Genomic DNA, 12,347 nt, shown 5'->3' with positions numbered 1-12,347 from the left:
TGTCGGGAGGATTAAAGGTAATGCTCCTATGTATACATGTATGTAATCTGGCACCACTGCCGTATCAGGCACAAGTAGTCATTACGTCATTTGCTGGGACGGTGCATACGCATCAAAATTGCTGGGACGGTGGATACGCATCAAAATTGCTGGGACGGTGCATACGCATCGAAAATACTGGGGCGCACCGTCCGAGTCCCGGGCGAAACTAGTACTTGCGCGCTCTGCTTGCGCAAGTAATCACTGATATTCCTTTACAGATATGATATAATAACAATTTCAAGTGAATTGAATTATAGAGAAATTGAACTGCTCTACATTCAGCTAAAAACCACCTGGAACCACTTCAGGTGCCCCTGAGGGACCCAGGAACACTGGCCTATAATAATTATCTATTCTATAAATGGTTCGGCAATCATTTAATCACATTAACGAGGTTCTGCAACACGTAATTGGACAATATAGGACAATACGTGATTGTCCTATATTTATACAGATCATGTATATACAGTACAATTACACAGTTAGTGATGATACTGTATCTCTTGTTTGCTTTTGTGGGATATAGCTTTCAGGATCATGATGCGCTCCCTGAGAAAGACGCTGTTGCTGGCCATCTTGGTGTCAGTAGTACTGGTACTGGCCCTCCTCCATTCATGGTCCACCCGGGCGTACACAACGGTGGATGTGCGACAGCGACCGGGGCCAATAGTAGAGCGTCACCAAGAGGAGAGGCTCCCAGAAACGGACCACAGATTAGGCAACATCCCCTATCGCTTGAGGGAGAGTGTGGCAGGGTAAGGCTTAATAAGAGGTCCCTTTTTAAGCAGCGTTGGACTTTGGTAAAACCTTGGATTATATAGGCTAGCTGTACCTGGCCACAATTCTAAAAATCATACCCGTTTGAAGTGAGAGGCTCTCTTATCATCATGCATCGTCATACATCGCATTACGTGCTCAGCCAATCAAATCATTAGAAATTTAATTCCGGCCAATCACTTTTGGCTTCTTCACTTTTCTGTATATCTTCAATATGTACTTTGCTCCGCTATTGACAGCCAATGAAATCATCTCTATGGGGTGATCAGCCAATCACAACTTAAGCCAATGTTTGTGTTCGCACAAACCCGGAAAGCTGGGTTTGGGTGGTCAATCATCTTTACCTCTTTCTCCTGTCTCCTGACTAAAAACTTTACTGAAATATTAATTTACTTACTTATGATTTCAGTTCTAGTCTATACTAAATTCTGTCCTTTGTTTCTGATTAATCCTCCAGTCTGCTGTCACTTAATGGATGCATTTGTGAGGGTGAAAACAGCGGTGTTAATCTACCCTTTGCCCAGCTGTTTTTTCCACGGGTGTCGGCTCATCCTCTACACACTGCCTTTGAGGCTTCTGATCTGGAGGAAATGAAGAGAAGACGGGCAAAGGAATATCAAAGCTTTCAGATGAGGTAAATAGCCGGCTAAAGTGAAATGGTTCAGGTATCATTATGAAGCTGATCAGTGGATTACTCTTGCCAGAATAAAATGGTAATCGAACGATTAATATCAATCTATTCTCTATTAGTCCGGAGGCTTAGTGAAAGGATGGTGCAATTGCGGATAAAAGTGTAATTTTTTGCATGATTGTTCGTTAGGGTCAGTTATTGAATTTTAGCCTAGGAGCCCTTGTCAAATATTTATTTTAAATATGAAATTTCAAGACTATCAATATCAATGAAATATGTGAAATATGTGAAAATCCGCCTAGTATTTTTCAAACTATATGGATCATAAAATGATCAGATTACTTCCAAATGTGATAAAGTTGACTTATTTTGACTTTATTAAAGTCACAGAACATAAAATATCATCAATAACACATTTATTGCAATGAAGAATACACATTAATATGCATCATAGTGCGAAACATGTTATAGATCTGTTCATTCTGTCTTGCTGTCACAATTGCATTTGCAAAGTGGGGAACAGTCCAAATTTGCATTGCTGCATTTGCAGGTACTACAGTCACCTTTACAGGTACATCAAGATTGCCCTTTTTCACCTTAGAAATATTGCACGAATCAGAGCCTATTTGTCCTTGGACGATGCAAAAACGCTAATCCATGCCTTTGTTTTTTTCTCGGCTTGACTACTGCAATGCACTTTTTTCAGGACTGCCTAAGAAAACAACTGACAGATTACAACTTGTCCAAAATGCAGCAGCCAGAGTTTTAACTAGAACTAGGATGAGAAAACATATTACTCCAGTTTTGGCATCACTGCACTGGCTTCCGGTTGTTTTTAGGATTGATTTTAAAATTATTTTACTTGTCTATAAAGCTCTCAATGGTCTCGCACCTTCCTACCTACATTACTGCCTGACTAAATATGTCCCAAACGGCCCCCTGAGGTCTTCCACTGCTGGCCTGCTCGCTTTGCCAAAATAAATGGCAACTAAAAAATACGGGGAAGCAGCTTTTTGCTTCTACGGGCCGTCGGCATGGAACAAGCTCCCACTGTACCTTCGTCAGGCAGCCTCTGTAGACCCACTTCTACAACATTGCTTTTAATTGATCTTTATTGCATTACTGCTTGTTTTTTAATGTCGTTGCCTTGCTTTTCTTTTATTCTCCATTGTTCTGTAAAGCACTTTGAGCTGCATTTCATGTCATGAAAGGTGCTATACAAATAAAGTTTTATTATTATTATTATTATTATCTGATCAGCTCTCTGCAAGCTCTGGAAACCTCTGGAATGGTCAGCCAAACTGGCACCCATGACCCTTCTTTCTTGGCCCATCCATAGTTCTGTGGAGAAGGAATCACTTGGTGGCTTTGTGTGCTGGTGGCCCAGACGCCCGCTTGGTAGACTGCAAGTTTCACATGCTGGAGGAGTGCATACTGGGTGGGAGGTAATTTCTCCATCATTCGATTTCGTTCACAGAAGCGTTTCTTTCTTTTTTCGTTGATGGAGCTCAAAGGACTGGATTTGTCGTACAAGATGACCGTCAGTCTTTCAAGCTCCCAGAGGTGCTGGCAGTCAACATCTAGTTGCTGGAAGGGATGCTTTGCCAGATTGACGAATGTTTCTGTCGCAGTATCATAGGCTTGCCAGGCCCGCCAAGCTGACTTCTTACCCTTTCCATTAAAGGCGGATGTTGTGTCTCATCCGGAATATGCGGGAAACATAGGCAGGGCTCGAGATTTGGGTTCCCCTAGGCTTTTGCACATACTGTTGATGTGATCAAATCTGTATTTTCTGCCCATTCCAAAAGCCACCCAGATGTCAGTCAAAGGTTGAAGTACCACTAAATCATGGAACATGCCAGCAAGGATGACAATGACATCAGTGTCCACAGTGCGCACAAGGACAGTTTTTGCTCCATGCTCCAGTGCATGTTGTACATGAAGCCTAGTGTCTGCCTCCTCATGATTGCAACAGTCCATGCTACTGGAACCGAAAGATGACACAGCTTGCCCTGATGTGACATGCAAAGCTTTGGTGGGTGGCCAGCAGAACTGTTCAATTCTGGATGTCAAAAAGTCAAACAGCTCCTTCTTATTGATTGGGTCACGAAGAAAATCCATCCAATTTCCTGGCAGCTTTGTCTGTCCAGACACTTTCCTGCGAACACCTTGTCCTCTCTTTTCGCGGGTGGACTCCTTCAAACTGTCTGGGATGTATGAGTCCCATACAATATCCAACTGCTTGGTATCCTGTAGCTGCTTCTCCAAGTAAGGGATGAAAACCTCATCTGCATAGGCATCAAAGGTGCTCACTCTCACAGTGGGTAGGCAGTGACTGCCCCATCAAGGACTTTGGAGTCATAGGTTGAAGGTGGCTCTGATTGCCCTGGCTGCTCAAGACATTGCAGCAAGTCCGATTTGGTGCCTGTCAGGTGAAGTTTCCCAAAGTCGGAGAGGGAAGGAGGGAAGGACTGTACCTCATGTGCAAAGAAATGCAAAGAAATTCCTGATATTGTCTCTTCCCTGTCTTCTCCAAGATGAGCACTGTATTTACGACTGATTCATCTGCACATCTAGATCTTTGAAATCATGAATCACTAGATCTTTGAATTCATCCAAGAATGGATTTCCCATCCTTCACATGGTTTCAGATAGACTGAGGACCTGTCTCTGAAAGGTCTTCTGTGTTTCAAGACCCTGCTCATGGTGCTGGAAGCTCTCTTTGTCATCTTGGAGGTATTCTTTTTCAAATTATTTTAGCAATCTTGCCATCTCTGGGCCTGAGAGCATCCATCTTCGGAAAGCATCTGGATTTTCTGTGAGGCCAACTGCACCACCCGAACCTTTCAAATTCTTGTTCTCCTGTTCATGCGTTTGATCGAATGGGATTGCAGAGAACTTGTTGTAGGTCTTTGAAAGAACCCAGTGTGAATTATTCTCAAAATCATCCTTGACAGTGATGGGCAAAGACTTCATGTCCCTGATATGGACAGGCAACCATCTTGAATAGTTCACATGGTCCAAGGCAAAGAATAAAGGGGCCAGCGCTTCAAGCACTTTCCGCTGTCTGTGTGCCCTGATGAAGATGAGAATGAGGGTTTCATATCTCATGATCAGATCCCAAAACATGAAAGTAGGACTCTTCTTCAACATATAATTTCTCCAAGCCAGATCATCTTTGGGGCCTGCACTAAGCCTGAAAGCCTCCTGCTGTAGATTGTGCAGTGTCAAGACAGTTACCTGGTGTGCATGCCTGGTTCGAGTTAGATGCGATGCTTTCAGATATGATGCTGCCATGCCACTTCCTGCCACATCTGCTTCTGTAAGTGCTGTTGTCCAACCAGAGCCTTCCAGCAGATCACCCAGTGTATTCCAGAGGGCCATTTCTGTGTGTAATCCACCGAGCATGACTACATGAACTCTTTCACCGTGTGTATCTGGCCATTTCCATCGTACTAGCTTTGCCAGAGCAAACAGAGGCTGGTCAAACGTTGTGACGGGGATCTGCCCCGGATTCAGATACTCAATAGCCTGTCTCTGAACATCCATGCCATGGATGGTGTGGCTGATTTCTCGTAGAAGAGAGGAAGGAGTGCACTTCGTGCTGGGGGGTCTTCCACTGAAGGTTGTTTAGAGGCATGATAGGCTGCCCATGCAATTGCATCTTCAGAAGTCAGATCTGTCTTCTCTAGAAGTGGCAATGCTTGTTTGGCAATGAGCCTGTAACTGTATGTATTTCACACGCTGTCACAATCACAGAGGTGTTTTTCAAAGCTACAGCTGGTACACAGGTGTAACTCTCAGGAAGGGTGAGTTTTTTATTTTCAGTAGGTGGGATTTTAATGGGTGGTCTACACACAGCTCTTTACATAAACATAACACCTATTTTTTCACATTTTCGCCTATATTGTGCAGTACTTTATTGTGTGTGTACAGGTACCAGGTGTCTTGGTACTCTATTTTACACATCATTTTGGAGGTTTAATACTCAGTGGACAAATTAAAATCAGAATCACCTTCTTAAGTGGACAAAAAAAACCAATCTATCACCAATGTTCTTCTTATGACTCAAGAATGTATTTATTTCCTAATAAAAAAACTATAACTATGTTCTATATGGCTATTTCCAATATTTGCGTTGGGCTCCTAGGCTAAAATCCTTTAGTATGTTCTAAGGAAGCCTCATAAAAAAATTGGCGCTTTTATCCGCAAGTGCACCATCCTCCTAAAAAAGTGCACTAAGCCTCCGGACTATATAGATTGATCTGGAAAATATCTTTATCTTCTCTAAAATTATGTTATAATGTTGCTGTATCTGCACCAGATGGTTTTACTGCAAGTGATGATTTACTTGGTTTACTCTTACAAATCTTTTTCCGCTGTTCTGCAAGGACCTTTAGTCCTGCAGTATTGACTCTCTTCTGTAAATGCCTTCCCTTAAGGTCTCAGACCCCTGCAGACATACTCATAGTTGCAGAAGCCAACAATCCCTTGCAGTATCCAACACAGGGAGTAGAGGTGCGGCCGCTGAAAACAATCATCATTCCAGGTATGATTCCAGAAAGGAAATGTTGGCATCATGATGGCGCTGTAACATGTGTGTTGATTTTTTAATTTAACCAAAACTATGTTTAAGTGTAAGTAATTCATTGCTGCCTGTTTACTTAAGTGGAACTACAATGTTCTAGTAGCCTTACTAAACAATAATTCTCATATGCTTTTAGGGTTGTCCTTACAAGACCTCCACAGAGAACACTACTCAGTAAGTATTAAAAAAATCACACCCGTGTGAAGTGAGGGGCGCTCTTATCATCATAAGTCATCATACATCATCTCATTGATAATCACAATTTGCGTCCTCACTTTTGTTTTCATTTTTGTGTTTACACATGTTTGTGTTTACACAAACCCTCAAAGCTGGACATATGAGGGGCTAGCGCCACTCAATACATATTCTTGTAATTTACTGTATGTCAGTGTGTATGATAGAATATAGATTTTTAAGTTTGTTTGTGACTGCGCTTGAGTCCCAATAATATTTTTTCTGTATTATAGTTAAACATCAGTGCCACATTAGGAACGCTAAATGTGGCCGCAGAAGTCGAGGGGGTGAAGGTCAAAGGTGACGGTGAGATGCACATGGCCTTAACCAGCAGTCTCCTGCCCAACTTTAACCGGCAGCTGCAGTTTGTCACCTATACCAACACACTCTTTCATCCCAGCACAGCTGATACAGGTGAGGCCTCAGACCTTAGCCCTTTTTGATTGCAGCAAATAAATGTTTTTGTTTCCGCAGGGAAAAACTAAACAAACCCTTTTCAAAGAAAATAACTGAGCCTATAAATATAAATAAATTAGCCTTCCATTTATAAGCAGCTGTATCCAACAACTAATGCATAAATGCACTTAAGTTCTGCAGTAGTCGTTTTCTGCAGAAAGTATCGAAAGTATGTTTTGCTGTCTTGTAGTGCAGCTTGAGACAGAGGGACATCAAGCCACGTTTGTCATCAAGATCCGTCATGGTGTTACCCCCAAATTGTACAACACAGGACCAACAGGAGGTACAAAACAGTACTGAAATATGTACCTCAGCAAAGTGCCAAATAAAACACCTATGAATTTCTTTAATTGAAAATCTGCTGCTCTTCCCCAAAATACATAACTATTTGTGTTTTGTTTTCTGACCCTCTTTCCTTTTAGAATACAATGTCAGTGCCCTTGTTACCATAGCTACTAAAACATTTCTCCGTTACAACAAGCTCCAAGATCTCATCGACAGTGTGAGAAGATACTATCCAACAGTCACCATTGTCATTGCTGATGACAGTGAACATCCACAAGCTGTCCCTGGACCCTACATTGAGCATTACATAATGCCTTTTGGAAAGGTATGTTATTGACTGTATAGTACATACTACATGATAGTTTGCAGAAACGCAAGATGAACGTACTATTTTCGCCTCACAGCTGAGTATATATCAGGCATTTCAATGCCATACATTTTAGTGAACTAAATCAACTGTAGATTTGTCAACTACAATCTTATGGTATTTAGTCAACTAAAACTGAATGGAATTTTATTCAAAAGACTATGACTAAAACATTATATTCACATGCACGTGCAGGACTGGAGTGAAAACTCCACTATAATAGCAGTCCAATGAAAACTGCTTGCAGGAGCGTATGAACCATGATTTCTTTCCGATTCTACAACATCCGTGCACTTCATTTGAGAACACCCATGCACAGAATGGAGCGACGCAAAATATTCTGTGATTTTTCAATGGTAGGAAAATAATGAGTTAAAGTTAATTCGTACCCTTGCAGCATTTGTTCTCGAGCAAAATCACAAATGTGATGGTTATTAACAACAGTCGGACATGTGGTCGAACATGCACTGCTCCCGTGCTTGCGGTTAGGGTTAGGTTAGGCGTTATGGTTTGAGGTAGGTTGTCGGTCTAATGACAATAGTATGTCTAAACAAAAGCCTGTACCCGGTTATTATTTTTCATGCAAAACAAATGCTTACAAAGTTGCAATGGATTCAGAATCATGAAACCCCCCTAGTTTGACACATCACATGCTACTTAAATCAGAATTCAATTTTGAGAATTTGTTTTGTTCCACCACTAGGATTTCTTAGGACTTTTGTTGTTACTTGTTACTAACATATTTATGAAACAAAAAAAGTTTAAAGAGTTTGTTTCAATTTGTTTGAGGTTGACCCCTTTTTTCTTCCATAGATTGCCTATACTATATTGTCTGTCTGCTGTGTCCTAGGGCTGGTTTGCAGGACGAAACCTGGCAGTTTCCCAGGTGACCACAAAGTATGTACTTTGGGTGGATGATGATTTCATCTTCACATCCAACACCAAGTTGGAGAAACTGGTGGATGTTTTGGAAAGGACCACTCTCGATCTGGTGAGGGACACCAGATTTTACCTCAAAATGGGAATCAAGTTACACACATGGCATTACATAATAACATAAGTAAATACAACATTACTTGGCTCAGCTTTATTGTTTGTTTTGTCCTCGATTATGTATGAATGTACTTGTATTGTCTTGTATTTGCTGTATGTTGCTGGACCCCCTCGAAAACGAGATGATACATCTCAAGGGGATATCCTTTCTCAATAAAGGTTCATATAGAAAGTAATGTTGTAATGTAACTCATTACTACTTGACATTTTTAAAATAACCCTTCTTTTTTTTTTTTGTACCTGTGTGGCAGGTGGGAGGTGCAGTGCGAGAGGCAACAGGATATACTGCCACCTACAGGCAGACTATATCCATTGAACCAGGGGAAGAGGAGGGGGACTGTTTGCACATGAGGAGAGGATTTCACCACATCATCGAGGGCTTTCCAAATTGTGTCGTCACCGATGGGGTCATTAACTTCTTCCTGGCTCGCACTGATAAGGTCCAACAAGTCGGCTTTGATCCGCGTTTGGCCAGGGTGGCACATTTGGGTGAGAACTAGAGCAGGGACTGCTTCGGCCTACATTTTAATCATCAGCCAAAGTACTCACATTGTTTTTTTGGGGGGTTTGTTTTATTACATGAAAGTATTAATACTGCAATGTTACAAATTAAAAGTCTGTACTTGAGTAAAAGTACAAAAGTATGTATATTTATATATTTAGAAAATAACACAATGAAAATAACACAATTGTGAGCTTGTAGATCTGCTATTTTCAAATGGCCAAAATGTATATAGTAACTAACTAAAGTTTTCAAATAATTGTAGTGGAGTAAAAGTGCAATACTTTCCTCTGAGATGTAGTGAAGTAGAAGTATTGAAAATTGGAAATACTCCAGTAAAGTAAAAGTACCTCCAAACTTCACTTAGGTGCAGTACTTGAGTAAATGTACTTAGTTACCTTTCCACCACTGCAAACACTACAGTCAATGTGCATGGGATGGATGAAACCACAGAACAATATTCAAGTATTAAAGTATAATTTGTAAGATGTTTTAGCTAAACTTTTGTTTGTTTGTTTGTTTAATTAAGAGTTTTTCATTGACGGCCTTGGTTCGCTGCACGTGGGATCCTGTGATGACGTCATAGTGAATCACGCAACCAAAATCAAGCTCCCATGGGTCAGCCAGTCGGAAAGCGACAAGACGTACGCAAAGTTCCGCTACCCGCCAGCCTCCTCCGATGCCACACACACAAAAAATGGTCTCCTGTTCTTCAAGAATCGATTTCAGTGTTTGACTCATAATTAAAGAGGCAAGTGCCGCAGTCCTATTTCCTCCTAAATAATGATAACTGGATATTATCATTATTAGTAATATTATTATATGGAGGAAGATTTATTTTTTTTAAATTCTGTTCTTCTGTTGGAGACATTAAGAATTCATGTTGGGACCTTAGGACCACTCACTACATACATATTTGATATCTGCTGCTACTTGCGCAACACACTGAGGTACTCGGCCTTTATTTATTTATTTATTGCACACCACACATTTGTATTTAATTTAGTTTAGATATTTGTTATTAATATTAATAAATCTTCATATTATTGGTCCTCACTCCTCACTGGTCCTCATCTTGTAATGTAGACAGGAATGCCACCATTCCTGTCTAGTGTCTACTGTCTCTCTGAAAAGAGATTCTCACCCTTTTTAATTTAAAGGACTCCCAGTTTGACATGAATTGGGCTACGGCCCCCCATTTAATGGCATTTCTATCTCTGGGACCCCTATTTATATTGTAAAATCAGTGTGAATTTAACTCTGAGAGTACAAATGGAACCAAATGGGGTTCCATTTAAGTTAGACCCATAAGGGTCCATTTGGTTCCAAACGATCACTTAGCTGGGTAGTGGGGACCCTCTGGAACTCCCTCAAGGACCCCTGGGGGTCCCCGGACTCCAGTTTGGGAACCACTGTTATAATGGACATTAGTGAGAACCAATTCTATGAACATAATGTTGAAGATTTGTGAAGTGCTCATTTAATATGAAGGGAGGTAGTGGTACATGGCCCTCATACGTCAGAATACATTCTGTTTCTATTCACCTGTTGTTCGACAGAGAAGCTTGCAGCTTACAAAAAGACAGTGGAAATACACAGACATACTGTAGACTCCATAGATAGACAAGTGAAAAGCAGAAAAAGGTCCAAAATTGTGGCATTGCCTCTTGAACCATTGTTACCACCACACTTTATCTTTAAGATTCCTGCTGTTGCTGAGTTGCCAAAGAAGCTCTCTTACAATGTGTCTAGCCCATAGACTGTAAAGGTCTAGCCAGATAAGATCTCATACAACCATGTTATGCATCTCTCTTTGACAACGGCCTTGGAGGTATTACTTGAGATATATTGTTAAAGCAGCTCCGCAGAGCTTGTAAAAACAACCCTTCCAACAATTCCCCAAATGGAGTGGACTGCAAAATCCAAATACAAAACATTATAAAAACAAAGAAGATGGTACAATTCACTGTAAAGTGCAAACATTGTGTCATTTACATAGCTCTAATTAGCTGTTAACTGATGTCATCACCCTTCTCTTCTACTCCCCTGTGTATTAATGCAATAGCTCCCCATACAGTACTCTTGAAGGATTCCAAGATTGTAAGAAGATTATGCGTTGTGTGCCTCAAATCATATCTTCCCAAACTACACCGAGTACATTTTCTTATAGCAACCGAGAATGGAGAAAAGCTAAAACCCAACAGAGAGCCCAGTCCATTGACATTTTGGAAAAGGAATCATAAGTCACTTGAATACTGTTTTGAAGAGATCAGAGGTGGGTATAGTATGTCCTTCCTCATTCAGTTTGCACTATATAAAAAAGACTGAGTTGGTAGAAGCCACAGAGGTGGGTGCCGGGGTCTGAGAATGAGGACTGACCATCCACTCGGACAAGGATGCATCCCACTTAAGTGACAATCTGCAAGTCACAGAGCATAGGTATCCTTTTTACCAATGCCATATGAAGAACGCATTCATGCCATTCAAAACATAATGTATGTATGGGACCTAAGCTATGTGGATGGATGTGCCAAAGGTTTTGATGGTAGATTGGGGTTGTTTTAGTTTTTTTGCTCTGATTTCTTTGTGATATGGTTTTCTGCCCCTTCCTTCACCAGAATCCTTTGTGACATCCATGAGTGTTTTATGTTTAAGGAGGAGAAACGTATCACACCCATCTGGACCTGGTGTTGGCTGATCTCAGAAATAGCCTTGTTTTGTACTTGTCTTCCGCTGCGCTGCCTGTCATGTCCGCTGCCTGTCCAGTTTCTTCAGCAGAGTGGAGGAGTGTTTCTATCCATGCACGCCAATGTATGATGTTGAAAGTGATTGCATTTTTATGCTGCATAACAGAAAAGTTGGATTGACCAAAGTGCATGTATATATTTCCTCATCTTAAAAAAAAAAAGAAAAAAAAAAAGGATAGCAATGGAATGGAAAATATGAATGGTATTATGTTTGTGAGAAATGAGTACAGTAAATGGAAGGTTACCTGCGAATGACACCTAAATGAGTCAATTAGGACAGACTGGCAGGTACTAAGGCTGAAAAAAAAACATGTTTTATACTGACATTTCCTCTTATCAAGTGTTTGCTACACACACTCATACCTGGTAATATGATTATGCGTTTTTTTTATATCATGGCCTATGGATGGCTCAACTTGTATCAGAATATTGTTTCCTATAGGTCAAGTTAACTTAACACTAACCACTTTTTAAACCGTCATTATGAGCCGGAGGAGAAACAAAATAGAAAGTATTTTTTTCATTTTTAAATCAAGGATATTTTGAAACTATTTTGTGTGATATTTCTGTCTGCTATGAACATATTTTGCTTTAATCTTTTTATCCCAAAATTGGGATGCTAGCTCTGCACTCAAAATAATGAACCGATGGGTTTGTTTAAATTA

At 40.7% G+C, this 12,347-nt stretch overlaps 1 protein-coding gene across 1 annotated transcript; it reads left to right on the top strand.

Moving 5' to 3' along the window:
* Nucleotides 1-582: 582 nt before the first annotated feature.
* Nucleotides 583-9,682, top strand: b4galnt1b (beta-1,4-N-acetyl-galactosaminyl transferase 1b; the record flags this gene model as incomplete). Its single annotated transcript, XM_080783980.1, has 10 exons — nucleotides 583-797; nucleotides 1,277-1,453; nucleotides 5,893-5,999; nucleotides 6,175-6,212; nucleotides 6,506-6,686; nucleotides 6,919-7,011; nucleotides 7,151-7,338; nucleotides 8,231-8,371; nucleotides 8,685-8,922; nucleotides 9,465-9,682. 10 exons carry the CDS (start codon nucleotides 583-585, stop codon nucleotides 9,680-9,682), a joined length of 1,596 nt encoding a protein of 531 aa, XP_080640106.1.
* Nucleotides 9,683-12,347: the final 2,665 nt, after the last annotated feature.

The sequence above is a fragment of the Protomyctophum bolini genome (assembly GCF_963924005.1).
Source record: "Protomyctophum bolini genome assembly, chromosome: 2".
Taxonomy (NCBI): domain Eukaryota; kingdom Metazoa; phylum Chordata; class Actinopteri; order Myctophiformes; family Myctophidae; genus Protomyctophum; species Protomyctophum bolini.
The sequence above is the reverse complement of the archived record's forward strand: the minus strand, read 5'-3'. Positions and strand labels throughout refer to the sequence as shown.